Source organism: Lichenostomus cassidix, chromosome 19 (assembly GCF_008360975.1).
Source record: "Lichenostomus cassidix isolate B80296 chromosome 19, HeHo_3.0, whole genome shotgun sequence".
In the NCBI taxonomy this organism is placed as follows: domain Eukaryota; kingdom Metazoa; phylum Chordata; class Aves; order Passeriformes; family Meliphagidae; genus Lichenostomus; species Lichenostomus cassidix.
The window spans coordinates 5,776,549-5,798,045 of NC_139499.1; the positions used below are offsets into that span (position 1 = coordinate 5,776,549).

The following is a 21,497-nucleotide window of genomic DNA, read 5'->3' on the forward strand; positions in this document are numbered from 1 at the left end:
CAGCCCCGCTCCCCTCACGGCACCGCTCAGCCCCGCGCCACCCGCTGCCCCCTCAGGCCCTCAGCCGCCGCTCCGCCCAGCCCAGCCCGGCCGAGCCCCGCTTCCTTCCGGGCCCGGCGCCGCCCCGGAGGTGCTGCCCGCCCTTCCGCCGAGCCGAGGGAGGGACCGAGGGAGGGCCGGAGCAGCGCCGGGGCTGTGAGGGGCCGCGAGGGGCAGCGGCAGCAGCGCAGCGGAGCGGAGCGGCCGGGTGGGCCCCGCCGCCCGGGGCAGCCGGTGAGAGCCGCGGGGTGAGGGCCGGCCGTGCCCCGGGCTGGGACAGGCGGTGGCGGCGGTGTCCCCCCGGTTACAGCCCGTCCTGAGGGGCTGGGTCGGTGTCCGCCCCGCCGAGGGGCTTCAGACCGGCCCTGCTGCCTCCTGGGGCCTGGCCGGGGGTCCTTGGGGTGACAGCGATCGGGATAAACAACCACCGGGATATACGGGACCTTGGCACACCGCCTTCCTCCCTGTGCAGCTCCTAACACTGATTTTCATTAGATATATATTCTATTCGATGGGTCTGTCAGCAGTTAGCAGGGTGCAGGTGTCCCTGACAGCTTGGCCAACATGCCTCCCCAGCCTGTTTTCCTCATGAGCTCCTTGTGGATCAAGGAGGTTTTGGCTTTTGTTTTGTAAGTATTGTCGCTGCCCGGCTGAGGATTAAAGTCCTTTCAGCTCAAGCCGGGGGAAGTTTGGACAATGTTTCAGGTGCCGAGCAGTGCTATTTTGATGCTTTTGTGGGTGTTTGCCTTCCTCCATGTGCAGCTCCTGAAGCTAATTCTGATTATCTGTGTATTTTAATTAATTCCATGCTCCTGTGCTGGTAGTTAACAGGGTGCAGGTGTCACTGATAGCTTTACCCATATGCCACCCTAGCCTGTGCTCCTCATGAGTTCCTTGCGGATCAATGAGTTTTTGGCTTTTTTCCTGTAAGTATTGCCCCTGTCTGGCTTCTCACTGCACAGCTGAGGATCAAAGTCCTTTAAAGTCAAGCCAGGTGAAGTTTGGAGAACACTGGAGATGCTGAGCAGTGCGTTTTGAATGCTTTTGTGGGTGTTTGCCACTGCTGGTATCACTTTGTGTGGCGTTCAGGTTGTTCCCTTGAAGCAGGGAGTGGCTCAGAGAGGGTGTGAGATACTGGAAGATGAATGATGTGCTTGAATTACCAAAGAAATTCTCTCACAGGGTGGTCCAGTGCTGTCTGAAATCCTGCTGCTCTGTGGCAAGGGCTGGAGTGACTGCGAGGGTTTTACAGGCAAAATGAAATTGGTTATTCTTTGGCTGAGTGGGGCTCAGGGCTGGGAATTAACAGCACTGAATAGTTTGGGGAAAATGGTTACATTGTGGAGGCTGTGATTTAAATCCATGATTGACTTGCCATGCTTGGTTTTTGTCTCATTTGAAACTATTTTCGAAGCAGTGAAGTTCCTCACACCAGGACTTTGGGAAGTGCCCTGAGCTGCTCTTGGTTTTCCAGTTACACTTTTTTGAGACCAGCGACCAAACCAGGCCAGCAAGAAGGACGTGGTGTTTTCCAGGAGCAGTGCTTTAATCAGGAATTGGATGTGCTGGCCTCCTGGACATGGCTACACAAGTGGTTTTTTTGCAGCAGGGAGGATTAGCAAGAGAATTGTAACTCAGTGGAATGTTTTGCTGACTGCGAAAAAAAAAAAAAGCCCAGAACAACACACAGTAGAAAGGGAGAAATGGATATAAAGCCAATTATACCAATTCCTAGTACTGCTTTACACAACAAACTGCTTATAAGCTTGAAGATAGTCCATGATTCTGGAATTTAATTTTGTTCTGTGGTGTTATTTAAGCTAGAACAATCTTTCTCAACTCCCTTTGTAATCCCTAATTACGCTTGGGGCTTTTTTTCCTGATTATTAGCTGCTTGTGATCTAAAACTAGACCTACAAACCTTGTTTAAGTCCTGTTAAAATGCCACTTGTAACAAGTCGGGTACAAAGTATATAAAACGTTTTGAAGTTTTCCCCTGAGCTTTGAGGCAACTTAATTTCCATCTGTGCCCAGGTTAGTGTGTTTGGCAAGAAACATTGTGTAGAAACCTGTTGTTAGTGTTTCTGAGGAGATTGTAGCAATTTTAGCTAATCTCTTTATTCTGACCTGGATTCCCCAATCACGCAGCACACAGAGAGTTTTTCGATGTTTCCTGTGATTTCGTTAAAAGCCCAGCTGTGAGTCACATGGAGCTGGTGAGGCACAGCCTGCTAATTTCGCCGGGACAAACTAAACCTGTAGCTTCAGGCCTGGGCTGACATTTGAGGGGCAAAACACATCGCCAAGCTGAGGGAGTTGGGAGCTCCTGTGGCCAACAGGATTTTAGAGGTTTGAAGCAATTTCCCCCCACAAATGACAGCACCCGGCGCTGTGGTTTGTTTGAGGTGTTTGCTCATTAAAGCCGCGACTGTTTCTTCTCTTGGGACTATTTTTTCGCAGCCTCCACTGTTTATCCTACAACTGCTGCAGCTGAAATCCTTTAATTGCAGGAAAGATGCACGTTAGAAACGTGAACGCTGCGGAGATAACACTCAGCTTTCTTGCCTCGTTCCCTTGGCTAATGGCTTTTGTATTTTCTGTTCACCAGTCTGAGATCATCTTGCCCCACCCTTTCCTCGGGAGGAAATTAGCTCATGGTTAATTACCCTGCTGCTAATTACATGCCGGAGTGTTTGGGGTTGCACCTGAATCACGACTCTTTCAGCACGTAGGTTGTTGCTCCTCAGAATTTTGGGGCGTTTGCGTCAGTGCTTCTTTGGAATAAATACATTTTAAGGGCACTTCCCCATTGGCAAAATGCACAGTTTTTAGACACCTTAACCCAACTCCGTCCTTCCACCCCTTGCACTTTCTAACCTACCTTATAAATCTGGTTTTAGTAATTAAGCTAGTTGGGTGCTGTCTTGATCTGAAATATGGTGGTTTATTCAGGCACCAGAAAAATGTGAAACAGCAGCAGTTCGTGTAAGAATTGTATATTTGGAGACTTCCCTGGTTTTATTTATTTATTTTTTTCCCTGCTTTAAAATTCCATGTCTGGGGATGACCAGAGAGTTGCACTGAGTGATACTTCATTGTGAACACTCTGTGGTGTTTTTGAACAGGAAGAATTCAAGTTGTTCATTGACTGCAACAATGACTTTTGAAGAGCTGAATCACAGCCCAGTGAAAAGGCTGGTGTAGGTTGTTGCTAATGGTTGTGCCAAGATTTTTTTGGAGAAAACTTAATTTTAGGGAGGGAGGAAAAAAACAACAGACCAACAACAACAAAAAGAAACCAAAACATAACCACAACCCAAACCTTCCTGTTCCCAGTCTATATGAGGAGTTTTCCTGGTTTTAGATACATTTAATTAAGTTGTTACCAATACTGAAACTCAGTTATAGCACTTCAATTATAGAATTAAAGCTCCCACTATAATTTCCAGTGTTAGTTCAGGGAGTTATTTACAAGCTGCTTTTCATAGCTTGTAATAATTATAAATTGACTCGCAATTAGCTCTTATTAAAGGTGTTTATTGATTGACTGAGACCCTTTCTGTTGAGCTTTGACTATGAGCTTCTCCAGGCAGCTCTTGTCTCAAAGGTGACCTCTCAATCCAGCACTGATAAATACTTTATAACCCAGCTGATATCTCCTCACAATCTGCACTGATAATAAAGGTACCCTGGCAAGGAAGGGAGATGGAAAAGAACCAGAAAAACAAGCTGGTGGTGTTGGAGCTCTCAGTAAATCCGTGCTGCTCCTAAACCATCTCCCACCCAGTGCTTCTCCCCAAGCCAGAGCTGTGTCTGCAGTCGTTGTGTTGTGAAAATTGTCTTGGCTTTCTTGCTGAAAAGAAGGTGTTATATAAGTTTAGTCTTTCATGTCTGCATTAAATCAGCCCAGGGTGGTGGATCCAATTGGGGTTGAAGGAACCTCTTTTTTCCTACCATATAAAAGCTGAGGATGCATCTGCTGTTTGCTGGGACTGATACCTGCTTTAGTGGGTTTAATATGAATTTTTCTGGCTATTCTGGAACTTGGTCTGTGTGAAAATTAGAATTTAGGATGTTGCTGTTATTGAGATACAAAAGGTCCAAAGTCCTGGAGCAATGATTTCTTCTCCTTCAGTCCCTGACAGAAACAGCCTGAGGATTTATGGGCTCATAACAAAATTCATGTTTCCTGTGCCTTAACTCTCTCTGTGTCGTCTCAGTAAACGTTCCAAGTGTGTGACAGGGAAAGTGAAATGGCTTTCAGCCAGAATATTTTGCAGAAATGTTGATTTTACTGGTTTGGGTTCCTGGTCTCCTTTTCAGTGGTGGTAACTGAAACCCTGCAGTGTTTGCACACACATTCTCAGTTTCAGCTCTGACAGAGCCACAGAGGGCAGGCAGCTGCTCTGTCCTCCCTGAAAAACAGTCTGAGATTTCCCATTTTCTGAAGGGAGAGCTGTGATTTGTTGGAGGTTCTTCTCGGATGGCAAACTCGACGGGAAAAATCGAGGGGTGTGAGCAGGGATGAGGAGCCTCTGAGTTGGTATTGCCCTTTTAAAAAGGTGTTTGCTCTAAACAGGTGAATAAAAAGAGAAAATATATATTAAATAAAGAATGAAAAGAATAAAAGAGAAAGAATAAGAAGAATAAATACATTCTTCTAAAATATTCTTTTTTTTAGAAGAGTAAATATATTCTAAAAATATTCTTTATTTAAAGAATAAAAAGAAAAATAAGTGAGTGTGGCTACAGCAAGAAAAATGTCATGATGGGAAGATGTATTTGAGAGCTTCAGAATAAATTGCATTAAAGCAAGTAGAAAGTTAATTTTGAATTAAACCATAATGGTTTGGGGGTTTTTTTGAGGGGTTTTTTTGGTTTTTTGTTTTGTTTTGTTTTGTTTTTTTGGTTTTTTTTTTTTCATCATAACAAAGCTACTGTAAGATGCTCTAAAAAAGCTGGAGCAGAAGATCTGATCTGTCATGAGAGACCTTTGATGTGCTACCCTGCAGATATATCTGACTTCATGTGAATCATATGCCTCGTTTCCTCCTGATTTCAGTGGGATTGGGGAAAATAAAGCTGGACATGCAGCACAGCATGGAAGGATGTAGCCATGGGCAGCTGGAGCTTCAGCATGGGAATTCTTGTGGCAGGAAGACAAGGAATGTTTTGGTGTCCAGAGGCAGCAGTGGGACACCTTTCCAGGCTGTGATTATCCAAAATAAATCCCTCAGGAGCCACCCAGTGGGTGAGGTGCAGTTAAAAGATAGTAGAATAGAGTTGGGTGATTTCCATTTTTCCATTTCAGTGGAGAACAGGAGACCAGAAGCTTTTACTTGCAAATAAATACCATGAAGTAAAGGCATTTTATAAATTAATAACTAAGGCTAAGAGCCCATTGATTTTCTAAACTCCTCAAAGGGGTGTTGCTAATTAACACAGATATTAAGGTGTGATGAGGTCTAGTCCTGGCACAGAACAGCTCAAAAGAAGCTTCTGTCCCATGGTGTTTGTGGTGTCATTGCTGCCTTTCCTGATGATATTCACACTTGTGAAACATTTAGTAAGCAAAGCAGTGGATGAATTACATTGAATTTTTGCTCCTGGGAGGGAGATGTGGTGCTTCTTGGAATTGTTGTAAAGTGTTTTAACTGGGATACAGGAGATGGTTTTTTTTTCCCCCTTTGAATTGTGTTAGAAGTGAGCTTTGAACATTCAGGGTAGGAGTGAAAATAAGAGGTCTGACCATGCAGAATGTTGGTGTGACTGTGCAAACACGTGGAGGAGGTGATCTTTGGATAAGGAATGATACACCCTGAGCTGGTGAGGGGAAGAAGGGAATAGAGAAAGAGGGAAAAAAGCATTTTGGACACTCAGAACCTTGACAACGAAACATTTGTAGCTGTGGGAAGATCACAAAGTGCACAGCGATTTAGTTGCCAGAAATTAATTTGTGAAGGTTTTTTCCCATTCACTCGATTAGAATTTCAGTTCTGTTCATGAAAATGTTAACGCTGACCTGCAGAAATTGGCTGTGAAACTTCTTTTTTTTTCTGAAGGCAGCCGAAAGTCTGTGCTTTCTGTGCAGCATGTGACTCCTTGCCGTGGATTCAGGGTGACCTCCCTTGTCCCTGCATCTGAAGCTGATGTCACTGCAAACACTCCGAGGGGAGGGAATTGCTCGCAGTGCCTTGACTTTGCAGCTCTTTGCAGCTTTGCTCTGCACTGAGGAAAAGTTGATGTTGAGTTCTGATGTGCACCCAGGGGGAGCAGAATCCCAGAGGTAACGGTGGTGCTGTGGGGGTGAAGCTCTGTGGGTCCAAAAAAAGGATTTTTTGTGTCTCTCTGGAGGGGGTGGAAGTGAGCTGTGGCTTTCAGGTGTTGGGCTGGGAGAGAAGCAGCATCAGGGATTTTATTATATTCCTCTAATCCTCAAAGCAGTGTCTGGAACGTGGTGGTTTTGAGTAAGAACAGACACCTGAATTCTTGAAATGATTGCAATTGCAAAGCTGTTAAAACTTTGCTGTGGTGGGTGACGGGATTTTATAGGGTTTGATTTCCTTGGGCGACAGAAATCCCTGTACAATTTCTGTGCAGTTTGTGGTATGAAAATGGTTTTATTTATTTTTTGTGGTTTACAATGAAAACATTGGCTGAGCAGCTTCACCTTCATGTCATGTAATTTTATGCATATTTATTGCAATTTTTTTCTGTGACAGGCAACTACAATAGAAGTCTCTGACCAAAATGCTGCTGCAGCTTCTGCTTTTAGGAAGTGGACTTGAAACTGAATCAGGGGCAGCCAGAGAGTTTCAGGCTTTTGCTTCCCCTTTCTTTTCAGAATTGTTGCTCAAGGCCATGTGGGATGTTCTGGGAATGTCCTGAGTGTGCAAATCCTGCCAACACTCAGTTCCTGGCCAGGCTGTGCAGCTGACACTACAAAGTTGAATTTCTGAGATGTTGGCAGCCAGGAGCTCACACAGACACCTTCCTTGAGAAATCAGTAAAAGAAAACAAAACTTTTTTTTTTTTTTAAACCAATATGCTTATGTTTCTTGCTTATTTCTCCATATGGGAATGAAGGAAATCTCTCAAATATTTAAAATATAAGTGGTTTTTTCCTTCATTTGGCTTTGCAGAAGCACATTATTGTCTGTCAGACTTTACAGTGGGAAAGAAAAGAAAGTATTCAACTGCTCTCCCATTTATAAAAATGATAACATGTGTCTATAAATTATGTCATTAAGAAACTGATTCCCTAAATGTGCATGTCTCTACAACGAAACTATTTTTAGGTTATTTTTAGAAACTCATTATTTCTTTCAAAAATAGAGAAGTGGAAGAAATCTTAATACTTATGTAGATAAGATGGAATATTTAATTTGTTCCTCCCTCAGAGAAAATCATCTGTTTCCTGCTACTTTACTCAAAATAACTTGATTCGATTAATGGGAAATGTTAAACATTATCAGTCTTTTAAAATGGATAATTCAGCTTGGAACAAAAGAGCTGGTACTTCCTGTAGTAGGAAACTCAGTGGCAGTGACATTTGTGCATATTCCATCTGCTGTGCTGGATGATCCAGAGAAGAGTTTGGGGTGGAATTTCAGGGGGAAAGAAGATAACTGACTCAGTTACTGATGTTGTTTGGTTTGAGAAAATCACTTTTCCTCTTGGTTTCCAGCTGTGTGTGATCTGAGGCCATGCCCTGGTCCTCAAACTGAGGCAGAATTGGTTTTAAAATCTGCTTTTCTGTTAAGGAAGGATGTCCTGGGATACCTTTGGTGAGAGCAAAAAGCCCAATTACTGAGGTCCTTCTCAGCTTGAACAAACCACTCTCTGCTGAGGAATGGCAGGAAGGAAAAAAGGATTTTCTGGATTTACTGGACAAAACCTTGCTCTGCTATTTCACCTGTATTTCTCCCTATTGCAATCCAAATGTTAATATTTCAATATGCAGACCTTAACCTGACGATCCTGTGCTGTTTTTCTCAAATGGATCCATCATTTCCCACCAGGACCAAGCAGTTGGGATGCCTTTGGGAGGAAGCTGGCATGTGGGATGCTTTCTGGCAGGCAGGAGAAGAAAGGGAGGCTGCTTGCTTGGAGAACAGGCTTGGCACAGCGCTGGTGTAGGCAGGAGAATCTTTTTGTTGCAGCCACTAAATATAAATCCCACTGAGCTGTGCTGTGTGCAGGCAGCCAGGTTAACTCTGGCATAACTTGGAGGAAATGGGAATTTGCCTTTTCCATGTCTTGTCATGCCCAGCTGGATCAGCTGTGATCCCTCACTGTGCCCTGAAAGCCCTTTTAATGTTCAAAGTTCCCCAGAGCCACACCAGTGTGGTTCTTTCAGAGCTGTTAGAACACAATCCATTCTGTCTCTTATTTGCTCCCTTCACTGTTTTTGTGGAACTTTATTTCTTTTTTTCCCTCCATTGCATTTCCAGAGCTGTGTGGAGGTCCTGGCCCTGCAGATCTGCCCCAGTGCTGCCCCTGCCTTTGGGGCTCCAGCTTATATAACTGTGCCCTCCCTCCCCTGGCAGTCATTTGGTTGCTATGGAGCTGTTAAATAATTCAAGCAGGTGACTCCTTCCTGAAAGGCAAACCTTCAGAAGGAAGGATTCCTTGCAGGCTGTACAAGGTTTCCCTTTTTAACCCTTCTCCTCTTGCGGCAGGAGGAAAATGAACCTGAAATCGGAGCGCAGAGGAATCCACGTGGATCAGTCGGAGCTGCTGTGCAAGAAGGGCTGTGGTTACTATGGCAATCCTGCCTGGCAGGGATTTTGCTCCAAGTGCTGGAGGGAAGAATACCATAAGGCCAGGCAGAAGCAAATCCAAGAGGATTGGGAGCTGGCAGAGCGGTAAAGAGCCTTCTTTCTTCCTTTTTCCCTCCACCAAATACTATTCCTGGCTCCTGTTCTCTAGTCCTGTTTGCTCTGGCTCAGGTGCATCACCAATTCTCCAGTTTGACCTTTCCAGCAGGAATTAGAGCCTTCCTTTTGATGCAAAGATGAATGTTTATGACATTCTAGTTTAAGAGGTTTGGAAAGAAAACCTGGGAAGTAACACATGTAAACACAGCCCAACCTTCCCAATAAATACTTTGGCCTAATTTGCATATGCAAATCTGTATTTCTGTCTAGCAGTTAGAAGGGTTAAAGTGATAATTTTGGTGAAAATACCCTTTGGAGCCTCTGGAGATGGCTTGGATATAGAGATAAATCCAGGATATAGATATATCTTGGATATAGATATATATATGGAGATGGCATAGTTTTATATTTTAACTGCCAATTAAAAACCAAATTGTTTTAGTATTCTCTATGGTCATTCCTTTAAACTGCAGGGTTAAGCCCAAAAGCATCAAAACTTTAATAATTTAGATCATTTTCTAAGCACTTATTTTTCTGCAAACCAATCTGGTTTTCATCATGTGATAAATGCTTGACCCTGAAAATGGAAGATGTGTTTTCAGGGGTGATAAGCATTTGGCAGCACAGAGGACACATCATTGTTTTCCTTTGCCATAAATGTCTTAAACAGTTAATAAAAACTTTATTATTAGGGCAGATAGGCTGCCAGTCCTGGAATATCTCCAAAATAAAGTGTGGTATTTAGGGAATTCTTTAATAAGTAGCTGGGAGATGCTAAAGGCACAGAAAAGCTGTGATTGTTTGTTGCAGTGAACAGACAGGCTTGTCAGCACTGATAAGATACAATTCCTGCCTCAAGAGATTGCAGATCCAAGACTATTTATGGTCCATCCTGAGCTGGATGGATGTTAAAGACAATTGCTCAGCCTTCCAGCAGCTTGAAGGGCAGAATAATGTAACTTATTTTAATCCTTCTGCATGGGAGGAAAAGCTGCAGGATTGGTGTGTTTGCCCTCCTCTACTTTAGACTAAAAGCTGGACTTGGTCTTTGCAAAGTTTGCCTCATTCATTCAAGTTTATCTTTGGAAACAGATTGTGACAACAATGATCTGTTTCCCAAAATATTTCTGAGGTTGGGACAGGATATTTTGCTTTTGTAAGATAGTGAAGGACTGCCTGTGGTAACAGGTTGTGAAGCTCAGTGTGAGGCAGGGAGGAAGGCAAGGAATCTACAGCTGGAAATTCTCCTCTCACCTGTACCTTCAGACAATTCAGGGCTGTGACATGAGGGGACAGTGACCATGGTTAAACCTCCATTCTCTCCCTTCTGACCTCATTATTTAACCCTCCCTCACCATCCTGAGCTTTCCCTCCCTTTTACCACAGCATGGAAAGGTTGGTGTCGTGTAGGGAAGGGAGATGTGGCAGGAAGCAAGGAATGAAGATGAGCAAAAGCAAGAATTAGCATGTCAAATGAGTAATTAATGATTGCACAGGAAATCAGCTTCTTTGTCTTGTTTCTAAGCACTTAAATCAGAGCTGGATTTTTCTAACTCCAGGCTGCAGCGTGAGGAGGAAGAAGCCTATGCCAGCAGCCAGAGCACCCAAGGAGCACAGTCCCTGACCTTTTCAAAGTTTGAGGAGAAGAAAACCAATGAGAAAACAAGGAAGGTCACTACTGTGAAGAAGTTTTTCACTGCTTCTTCCAGAGCAGGAGCTAAGAAGGGTAACTTTCCTTTGCTTTCCATGCTTCTGTACCACGTGTTAAATTTTTGAGAGATTAGCGCTCTGTGCTTTGACTTTTTAAAGTTGGAATAGTGACATTTCTGGAGAGTGGTTGTTACTGAAAACACAGGAAAATGTGAGTGATGCCGAGCAATGTTTTAAATAGAGCAGTGCACTGCTAAAGCTGTGTTTCTATGTTGTTATTATACAGGAGTTCTTCCACTAAATGGCATAACTGTGTTCCTGCTGGTGGCCTGGCACTGCACTGCTGAGGGGAAGTTCCTTGTCCCTCTGGCACACATTCCTGCCAAATTCCTGCCTCAGCCATGCTGTCACACCAGCATTTAGGGCTGCAAGGGGAATTCCTCCTGAGGAGAGCAGTGGAAAAGGTGCTGCCTGTCAGTCACCCCCTCCAAATTGCTGTGTCTGAGCAAGACACAAACCCTGAGTTAAAATATCAGCACTTTGACAGCTTCACCGAGAAAAAATGGGATGTGTGAGCAGAGTGCCTTGAACTGCTCAGAAATGGGAGGCTCAGAGTGTTTGTGTGTGGGCTGGGAATATGGAGTTTGTGGCTGGCTGAGTGTTTGTTCTACAGAATGTGTTACAAGCAGGAATGATGAATGGCACTGCTGGCTTTGCATAGCAATAGCTTACACAGAGGAAAGCTGGGAAATGCTGGACTGTGGAGGAGGAATTCCAGAAGAAAAATCAATATTAATCCGTGTTAACCTTAGAGACAAAGCATTTCCTTAATTTCAAATCCAGCCTATTTCTCATTAGAATTGTCCTAGTGCATGGCAGCAGCTGGCTACGTGAATTAAAACCTTTTTATTTTACATTCATTCTTCTCACTTTCCATATTTCCTTTTTTTTTTTCATCCCTTCACCACCTGTCCTGCCACGCTCCTGCTCTCGGTGCCCTGCTTGCTTTTGGCCTTTTTATTTCAGCAGCTCAAGAGAAAAGCCCTAAGCAAGGACAGCTGGGGAGGGAGAGAAATGCTGATAACATTCTCAGGGATTTGAAGGAGATTTTTACTCCCTCCTGGGAACTGGCTTCCCCTTCTGAAGGTAATGCAGGACAGCCTGGATGAGCTGTCTGCCTGGTTTTAGTAAGCTTAGCTCTTAGCTGGGCTTTGCTAAGCACAAACTAGGGTTGTGCCAGTTGTAATTCATGAAGATGGCAAAAAAAACAAGTCCAGCATCTTGAGGTGATGTTGAATCTCTAAACTTTGCTTTTTAGCAGGGAGTCATAGCAGTAAAGGTGAAGCTTCTCCAAGCTCCACCCTAGGATTATACACTTTCCAAAAAGTAAGAATTTTTTAAGAATCGTGTGCTGCTTTGTGGTTTTTATCAAAAAAAGAATTCCAGGTTGCTGTTACAAATCTGATTGTTATAAGTTGAAGCTACTGAAGTTGGCTTTTCAAGAACTTTTGCATACTCAAAACATCTCCAGATGTTTGTTACAGAAACCAAGAAGAAAATTTCCTGTCAAGAGGAGACACATTGATTTCATTGAAACCAAAAGGACACCAAATCCCTTGCTGCAAACAGCTTCAGGAGCTCATCCTACTTGATTTGTTTGCAATTCTGCCTTGCTCTGCTGGCTAAAGATTTGACATTTGAAGATGTCCCATTGTTTATTGATTAAATTACTGACGAAGGTGGATGTCTGTGTGTAGTGGAGCTGATGACAAAGCTTTTTTTACATTCCATGCTTGGACTGGGCTCTGTGACCATGGCACAACCATAGTGAATCCCTGGAGTGCTCCTGTTCTGCTGTGACAAGTGGCTTCTCTGTAGAAAGATTTTAATATGAATAATGTTTATTCTTTGTGAAGCTGATCCTTCCTTAACTCCATCCATGCTCGCTCCTGGTATTTTGGCATTTTCCTCTGCTGGGTTCTCTTTGACTTGGTGGAATTTCTTGGTTGTAATCTGCTTCTTTTTAGTTAGACTGAATTATTTGAGAACATAGGACTAACCTGAAAATATTTTGTTGCTGGAAATACATTTGTTCCTGCAGTTCTTGGTAATCAGTGCAGATTAATTTTCCTTATATCAGGATTTCAGCTCAGAGATTAACGAAGCTGCAACTACAAGTAGTTCTTGGTGTAACTCATTAAAAGACACTTCATTCTAACTAACATTCTCTTTTTAATATTTAATATTAATCTGCCTCAGTTCACTACATCTCTCTAGTAAGTAAACAACAATCTAGTTTGAATTTGGAACTAAAAAAATAACATTCATATTCCTTAAGGTCAAACAGCAAAATGAGGCTCATTATTTTTATAACAGAGTGAACTCATTGTTGAAGTAAGTAAATAAATCTTCAACTCTGCTTTGAAATGAGATCAGTGATTAATTAATCATGGAAGAAATATTTGATAATTCTGCCCTTTTCTCTGTTTATTATTTCAAAATAAGCTTTCTGCTCCTCTAATATGAAATGTGACCAATTTAATTAATGGCCACCCTTCAGCTGGAATCCTGTGTGGGTTTTGGGATTCTCTACAGAGAATCTTAGGTATAAAGACAATGGAAAGGAAATCCCCTCTGGAAAAAAAAAACCTCCTTGTGTAACTAGAAAGGAGTTGGATTTGCACTCCCTATCTCAATTGCTGTGGTTGGAATTCAAATATTTGCAAATCCTTTTCTGCTCTTGGCACTTAAATACCAGAATTGTTCAGATGGTGCCTGAGCAAGTTATTCCCCAGAGAAGGTTGTGCTGAAGTGTGGAGCTCTGGGTAGGTGAGCAGTGTTTGTTACTCACTGGCTGACACAGCTTTGGGTTTCCTGCACTTGCTGGATCTCTTTAAAAACAAATAACAACCAAAAAAAAAACCCCAACAAGCTCCCTCAAATCCAAATTAAACCAACTTAAACATATCAATCCCATTTATTTCCTTTTCCTTTGGAGTTCTGCATGCTTGTTGAAAGCAGGATTTCTGTGCTGTGCATGTGAAGTGTTTTCAGATGGAAAGCTGTGTTTGTCCTGTGCTGACCATGGATATTTTCATGTTTTCTATCTCTCTGCTGCTCGCTTTTCACCACGTTCACTTCCACCACCTCTATTCAATCCCTCCATTCCCAACAGCGCTGGCTGGCAAGCTGAAAGGTGGGTGAACCAAACGTGCCTAGGGAAGCTATTGGAGCAGCAAAATGAACTTGGAATTTGGAAAATCAGATGGTTTTTTGTGGGGAAAATCCCCACTGTGTGTGTTCCTTGAGCAGAACTGCCCTGGGCTGCTTGTGAGCCACTTGTGGTGCTGCAAGCAAGGAGGAGGAGGGTAGAGGTCAGGGAGAGAGGGAAAACCACCCCATAATCCTAAGGAATCTGCAGAATCCCATCTGGAAACATTGATTTTAAATGGAGATATCTGACCTGGAAATGACAGTGTAAGGAACCCAAAAGCAAGCCCGTGTTGCAGTCATTTCTAATATTAAAAGGCCATTAGTGTAAATGGGGGTGTGGCTCTAAATGTTCCACTTCAGTGCCATTCTCAGTGCTCCTGGAGTTGTGTTTAATAATAATTGCTGTGTTTAATAACATCCAGCATTTCGCTGGCAAAGCTTGAGAAATCAATGACCAATTGTGTGCACAGCTGAAAAAAAAACCAGTTTGAAACTATAAAACCTCAGTGAATTTCTCCATCAGTTTAAAAAGCTGATCTGTTGTGCCCCAAATTTTCCCAGCAGAGATCCAGGAGGCCAAAGCTCCCAGCCCTTCCATCCACAGGCAGGCCAGCATTGAGACAGACAGAGTCTCCAAGGAGTTCATAGAATTCATCAGGACATACCAGAAGCCTGGCCAAGACATCTATAAGCAATGCAAACTCTTTTTGGACACCATGAGTCATAAAAGGGTAAGCTCTGCTTGAATAAAATTGGGGAAAGTGGGGAGAGAGGGAGGAAATGCTGCACTTTTTCCAGTTTGGCTTTTATGGAGTGTAGCAGGAGCCTTCAGCTGGTGGGATTAATCAAATTAAAGTCTTGTGGTAGCTTTAAATTCTTGTTTCTTGCTAGTGTGGGATCAAAGGATCCTTCCAACCCCAAAGCTTTGCATCCCAGGTAAAATAAAATCCCATGTAAAGTAGTCTGTTCAGCAATATTCTTCATAAATCTGATTTGTGGAAGTCATGAGATATTACCTGGTGAGCTTTTAGATATCACAGGATCCCAGAGTGCTTTGGGTTAGGATTTAAGATCATCTGTGGGCAGGGACACCTTCCACTGTGCTCCAAACCCCATCCAACCTGGCCTGGAACATTTCCAGGGATCCATGGGCTGTTTAAAGATAATTCAGCATCAATCCACACTTCTCCTTATATTGGGGAAGGGGAATTTGACTCTGCTGCTTTTTTTTAATATGAAATAAGGGTTACATCTTCATTTCCCATAAAAAGAATCGATGTTCTTGAAATATTAATCAGTCTGTGGTGCCACCTATGGTTGGAATGAGACAAAATTCAGCACTACTTTTTTTTCCCCTTCTTCTGCCTTTCCTGTTTAGTTTGTAGTTACTCAAATTGTCTCCTCACATTGGTCTCAATATTAAAGGGAGTTCTGATGGAATCTGATATTCCCTCTACTTTGAAAGCTTCTTGAACTTTTTTTTTTCTTTTAGATTTGTTTATTCTGAACACAGGGTTGGTGAGAACAATGTGGGTTTATTTTTGGCTTCAAGCACTGAAGGTTGTTTTCATTTCCTACCTCAGTCTTCTCAAAACATCAGATTTTTACTACATACAAACCAGACCTAAAATCCAGCTCTGCCAGCAGGGCTGAGACTTGTGTTCAGGAAAATACCCATTTTTTGCCTTAGAGAATTCAGAAATTAAGTTCTCCTTCCATTTTTTTTAATGTCTGGTTTTATTCAGCCATTTAATGGTGAAAATTGCCTTAATGAAGTTAACTGGAAGCCTTCAAACCTCTGCTGTGTTCTTCAGGAGCTCAGCAAAAGTCAGAGTTGTTTCACAAATAACACTGAATATATATTTTTAGTAACTTTATCATCATAACTGTCTGCTGTGTAGAAATTCTTCAAAATAATTCATGTTCTTGGGGGTTTTATAGATTATAAATTATCTTTTTTAAAATCAGAGGTTAAATAGGGACAAACATTCTGCCTGGTCTCAGTTGTTTAGTTGCTGTTCCTCAGGATGTGTCTGGGGAAAAAAGCATTTCTCCTGTGCTAACATACATTTGTCCAGCAAACAAATGCAACTCTTTCACTTACTAAAGAGCCAGTGTTGCTTTCTCCTATTTTTAAATCAAATTTTGCCACTATAAACACCTCTGCTAACACCTTTGCATTCTCAGACTGTTACTGCAGCTGGACTCTTGCCTTGAACCAAAACAAACCAGCAGAGGAGTTTTGCTGCTGCCAGTTCTTCCCCACAGGCACTTAATCCTTGTCCTCCTGCAGGATTTGAGCATTGAGGAGCAGTCTGAGTGTGCCCAGGATTTCTACCAGAACGTGGCAGACAGATTGCAGACCCGCTGGAAAGGTACTGAGTGCTCCTTCCTCATCCTCCTGTTCCAAAAGCAGTGATTTCACACTAAAGCCTCTTGTATTTTCAATTCAATCAAAGCATTCCCGGCTTTCAGAAATGCTGGGAACAGGTTAGAATTGTTCCCAGCAGCACCAATTCTAGAAGGTTTTTACAGCTTTCTCTTAAACTCCCAATGAAGTTCTACCCATTGTATTTTTATTTCTGCTGTAGGGAGGGAAAACAGTAAATTTTTAAAGTATTTTCTTCTCTTTTTTTTTTTTTTTGTTAAGTGTAAAGAATTGTATTTATTTTAGTCCATTAGATTTCTATTACAATTTCTGTTAAGAAATCTACAATTATATTATTTCTATTTTGTGAGTTTTTGGAACTGAATTTCAATTTTCTACACAAAATGGTGTAGTTTTTAAGCAACACCAGTCCACTGATATCTCTCCCATGATATCCATTTATGAACTCATGTTGGCTTGAATTAGTCATATTGATTTGATGATGTTTGGACTAAACTGAATTAAACTTTCCAAAGAGCCATGAAATACTTCATTTGTGGGATTTATCCCTTTCAGTGCCACCTGAAAAAGTTGAGAAGGCAATGGATGAGGTGGAGAAATACATCATGACTCGACAGTATAAATATGTTTTTTGCCCTGAGACAACTGATGATGAGAAGAAAGACCTTGCTGTCCAAAAGAGGATCAGGTAAGGCTTGAAAGGAAAAAACAATTGAGTCATCCCTAATTCTGTAAATGAGCTCTGAACCAAACATAGTAAAAACCTTGTGCTGTGCACAGAAAAATGGCTTGTTAACCAGCAAGGGTTAAAAGCATTTTATTTAAAATACAGGAGGAATGAATAGGTTGGATAATGACAACCACCACACCGGGAAAATCGGTTTGCTTTTGTTAAATTACAGCCAAAAAAAATTTTTCAGAAAAAGGAAGTATTTTTTCTGAAAATAAATTACCTCAGTGGAAATAATTGGCTCATGGCTGGATGAATGCCTCATTCCCACAAAGCACTCCTTGTGCCTGGAGTTGAGGAAGCAGCTGGTTTCAAACACCTGGATGTCACTGGCACTGAACAGTTCAACCCTTTTTTTCCTTTTTTCACAGGGCTTTGCACTGGGTGACTCCCCAAATGCTGTGTGTTCCTGTCAGTGAGGAAATCCCTGAGGTCTCTGATATGGTTGTGAAGGCAATTACAGGTTTGTGAGTGATGAAGTTTACATCTACAGCATGAAATTTCATCTCTTTTCCTTATTGAGACAATTTTTGCTGCCATCAGGGGGGACAGGGTGTTTGGGAATTTGGATTTGCAGGAATCCTTGTGGTTTCAGGCTGGAATATTGAGTGAAGCAAGAATAATCATCCACACTGAAGTGTTCAGGCTTAGCTGATCTGCTTGGAATGCAGACAGAAATGATTCCACATTAATATTTCCCAGTAAATCCTTCTCCAGTGTCAGCTGAATTTCTCTGGAATGATCCCAGGACGTTTTTCCCCTCGCAGATATCATCGAGATGGACTCCAAGCGCGTCCCTCGGGACAAGCTGGCCTGCATCACCAAATGCAGCAAGCACATCTTCAACGCCATCAAAATCACCAAAAACGAGCCAGCCTCTGCTGATGATTTCCTGCCCACCCTCATCTACATCGTGCTGAAAGGGAATCCCCCTCGGCTGCAGTCCAACATCCAGTACATCACTCGCTTCTGCAACCCCAGCAGGCTGATGACTGGCGAGGATGGATATTATTTCACCAACTTGGTGAGTGTGGGAAGAATTCTGGGGTTGGACAGCAAGATTGGGCTTTTAGTTGGTGGTAGAAATTGCCAGCAAAGGAAAACATAAATTCAAATTCATCTTCAAACGGTGGTTGGTGTTGCTTAGAGCACAGAGTTTTATCTCCTCTCTCTTCCTTCTCTGCTGTTCAAAGCAGAGCTTTGCTTTCTTTCTTTCCAATTTGAAACCCTTCATATGAAAAGTCTGAGCCAAGGCTTTTGGGTGTATTTTTACTCCCTGTGAGGAGATCAGCACTCTCTGTTCCTCAAACCCTGTCTGGGCTGTGCAGATGTTCCAGATGCAGAGTTCCCATCTGAACCCACGAGGACTTGTCCCTTGAAGGGATTGCAGAATTAGGCCATTAATTTGTGGAGGTAAAAAGGCTTTTTAAAGCTTCTCCAAGAGGCATTTATGGTCGTGAAGGCAATTACAGGTTTGTGAATGATGAAGTTTACATTTACAGCTGGACATTTTATCTCTCCTGCTTACTGAGATGATTTTTGCTGTCATCAGGAGGGTCCAGGGTTTTGGAACTGGAATTTGGATTTGCAGGAATCTTTGTGGTTTTGGGCTGGAATATTGACCAAATGTCCTCTGGATTTTATCATAAAGGGAAATCACAGAGTTGAATGAAACACATGGGATGTTAAAAGCTCATTTTTAATGAACTTTTTTCAATAGGAGCAGAGCATCCACAGAATGAGCTGAGCATTTGCCATTCCTTCCTTCAGGAAATGCATGCAGAGCATAGCAGATCTCTGCTGATCACATAATTCAATATTAATACACAGCTCCTGGCTCCCTGTCATGTTCCTTCTGGCCCCTCACCTCCCAAAAGCAGTGATCCTGAGGCTTGAAATGTACATTATCAGCTCAGTTTTTGACTTCTTCACACTTTGGGGAGAGGAAAGAGTTGTCTGATTAAATTAACTGCTGGAAAAACTCATTTTGAGGAAAAAAAAAATTTTAATTGCTTCCCTGCTGTAAGAGGAGGATGAGGAATGGAAATCAGGCACATCCCAGTGTGTGGTGATTGCAGCTTAGCAGTGATGCTCTCTCTGTTCTATTTGCAGTGCTGTGCTGTGGCCTTCATTGAAAAACTGGATGCTCAGTCCCTAAACCTGAGCCAGGAGGATTTTGATCGTTTCATGACAGGCCAGACCTCCCCAAAAAAGCAGGAATCTGACAGTTTCTCCCCTGACGTCTGCCTGGGCGTGAAGCAAATGTGCAAAAGCTTAGACCTCCTCTCTCAGTTGAATGAGAGACAGGAAAGAATTGTCAGTGAAGCCAAGAAACTGGAGAAAGACCTCATAGATTGGACTGATGGCATCACCAAGGAGGTGGAAGATATCGTGGAGAAATATCCTTTAGAAATAAAGCCCAAAAGCCAAGCCTTAGCAGCCATTGACTCTGAAAATGTGGAGAATGACAAGCTGCCCCCACCTCTGCAGCCTCAGGTGTATGCAGGATAATTCCCAGTGGCAGCTTGGAAAAGCAGCATTATCCTAGTTGGGAAGGGGAAAGAAATTTAAGGCTAAAAAAAAAAAAAAAATCACATGAGCTTAAATCAGTACATTTTTTAAAGTACTTTTTTTTTTTCCTTGGTTTTTTTTTTTGGGGGGGGTTAAGTGTAATGAATTGTATTTATTTTAGTCCTGTAGATTTCTATTAGGCTTTGGTGGGTTTTCTGAACTGAATTTCGATTTTTCTACACAAACTGGTGTAATTTTTAAGCGACACTAGCCCATTGACATCACTCCTGAAAAGCTTCCTTCTAAGCATGCACTTACTTGTTTTTAACGATTAGTTTAACTTGAAGCCAAGCTCCAGCAGAAACTCCAAAAGGTACCAATATTAGTCTGAACTTATCCTGTAGCTGTAAAGATGAACTATATATTGTAAAATATGTAAAATTGTAAATAGATTCCAAAATCTAACGTCTCAACTCTGCATGAGCTCGTGTGTGAGTGAAAATGATCTCAAAACGTTGATTTTAGCACCTTTCAGTTCCATCATGTTGCAGTATAAAGGCAAAAACCACTGTTGGAATTGAATTAACCCAGATGGGAGAAGTGATGAATTACAGACACTCCTCTTAATCTGCTTTGTTTAAAAAAGAAAAAAAGTATTTAAAAGATGATATTTCTTCATTTAAATGCTCTGGTAACCTTCTGTGGTGCAGAGAAGTGTTGATATTCCTGCTTTGGGAGGGAATGTGGAGCCAGAAATAGAAAATATTTCAGCAATATTTGTATTTAAAATTGCATCATGAGGGGAAAAAAGGGGGGAGGGAAAAGAGAATCATGAAAGAGTTGCTCCAAAAGTGGTTTCCTCTTCTGGTCACTCCCATCAGTGAGTTTAATTTTGGTTGCTTTTTTGACAATCCTGGGAGATAAATAAGTCCATATAATTGGAGGTTGCTTTTTGGAAGGAGCAGGAGCAGCAAATGCACTTTATTTCCACGAAACATCAAACTCCTGCTCTTCAGTGACCCCTTTGGCACCTTGAACGAGGTAAAAACAGCTTTGTGTCACTAAAAACTCAGATTGGGGTGAAATAAGAGCTCACCCCACAAAAAACAACCTCCTGCACCTGAACCTTTTTTTACCAAACATTTTCTGTGTCATTTGAAATCTCTTCCAGCTCAATCCAGCCTGCCCTGACTCCTTTGTGTCCCTGAGAAATCAAACCTGAAGCTCAGCTGGAACCACTTTTAAGCAATGTTAAGCTCATCGAGGAGGAGGGAAGTACCTACCTCTTAATTACTTAATTCCCACTTCATCAAAGCACTGCTCCTATTAAATTTGCACTGCAATAACTCCAGACCACGACTGTGATTTGTCCCTTTTTCTGGCAGTTTTTTTAGCCTTATCAACTATGCACCACCCCTGGTGTTCCAGAGAAGCAGCTGCAGCGATGGGATGCTCCTAAAAAAAATTAAAAAATCAAATTATTCCCGCGTGTCATCGCGCTCAAATCGCTTTTGTAAATAATCCTGGGATTGATTTATTTCGGGGCTAAACACCAGGGGCTGATTCTGATCTCCAGGTGCGCAGGTTTGTCCCGGGGAGGGGCGGGGAAAGCAAACTTTGGGCTGTTGTGTGTAAATGCCGGTGTTGAAATAAAAGTGTCCTCATCCTGCCCTCGTTCACGAGTCCCTGATAGCCTCCTGAGCGGCTTTTGTTCTGCTGTCAATGATTAATGGCGAGATAATTTGGGCTGCTGCTGCGGGTTTTTTTTTGATTTTTGGAGACAGCCATTCTAGTGCGAGGCTGGGTAACAATGTTGTTTGCTTAATTTTCTTTGCAGAAAGGTCATTGGGGTGATTAAGAACCTCAGAACGATTTTGTAACTGAAGTATCTGTTATTCATGTGCCATCTTACCAGAGCACTAAGGTGGGGATGTTTTCAGTAAATAAATTGGGTGAGGTGGTTTCTATAGCCCAACGAAAAGTGATTTCCTCCTCCCTGGAGTAATCCCTGGGCAGGGCTGGAGCACTGAGCTGCTCACAAATTCGGGTGAAACACAGTGAGAAACTCCAGAGCTACAAGAAACTG

At 42.4% G+C, this 21,497-nt stretch overlaps 1 protein-coding gene across 10 annotated transcripts; it reads left to right on the top strand.

Annotated features, from left to right (window-relative positions):
- Positions 1-116: 116 nt before the first annotated feature.
- RABGEF1 (RAB guanine nucleotide exchange factor 1) lies at positions 117-21,083 on the top strand. Of its 10 annotated transcripts, XR_014855700.1 has the most exons (12): positions 6,173-6,325; positions 8,721-8,906; positions 10,478-10,644; positions 11,595-11,714; positions 13,744-13,764; positions 14,343-14,512; positions 16,075-16,156; positions 16,726-16,858; positions 17,272-17,363; positions 17,668-17,924; positions 19,013-20,452; positions 20,583-21,083. XR_014855700.1 is itself a non-coding variant. In XM_085078178.1 (11 exons), exons 2-11 carry the CDS (start codon positions 8,728-8,730, stop codon positions 19,409-19,411), a joined length of 1,620 nt encoding a protein of 539 aa, XP_084934304.1. In that variant the 5' UTR covers positions 117-273; positions 8,721-8,727; the 3' UTR covers positions 19,412-21,083. The 10 variants fall into 10 exon arrangements, 9 of the variants coding, with proteins under 9 accessions (XP_084934304.1, XP_084934300.1, XP_084934297.1 ...); XM_085078178.1 differs by lacking the exon at positions 6,173-6,325 and adding an exon at positions 117-273 and having other exon boundaries at positions 19,013-21,083; XM_085078174.1 differs by lacking the exon at positions 6,173-6,325 and adding an exon at positions 947-965 and having other exon boundaries at positions 19,013-21,083.
- The last annotated feature ends 414 nt before the right edge of the window (positions 21,084-21,497 follow it).

Coding starts and splice junctions, on each gene's coding strand:
- RABGEF1 (XM_085078171.1), top strand. CDS start 6,189: ATGTCACTGCAAACACTCCGAGGGGAGGGAATTGCTCGCAGTGCCTTG. Junction 16,859..17,271: donor GCTGTCCAAAAGAGGATCAG/GTAAGGCTTGAA, acceptor CTTTTTTCACAG/GGCTTTGCACTGGGTGACTC. Junction 17,925..19,012: donor GATATTATTTCACCAACTTG/GTGAGTGTGGGA, acceptor TTCTATTTGCAG/TGCTGTGCTGTGGCCTTCAT.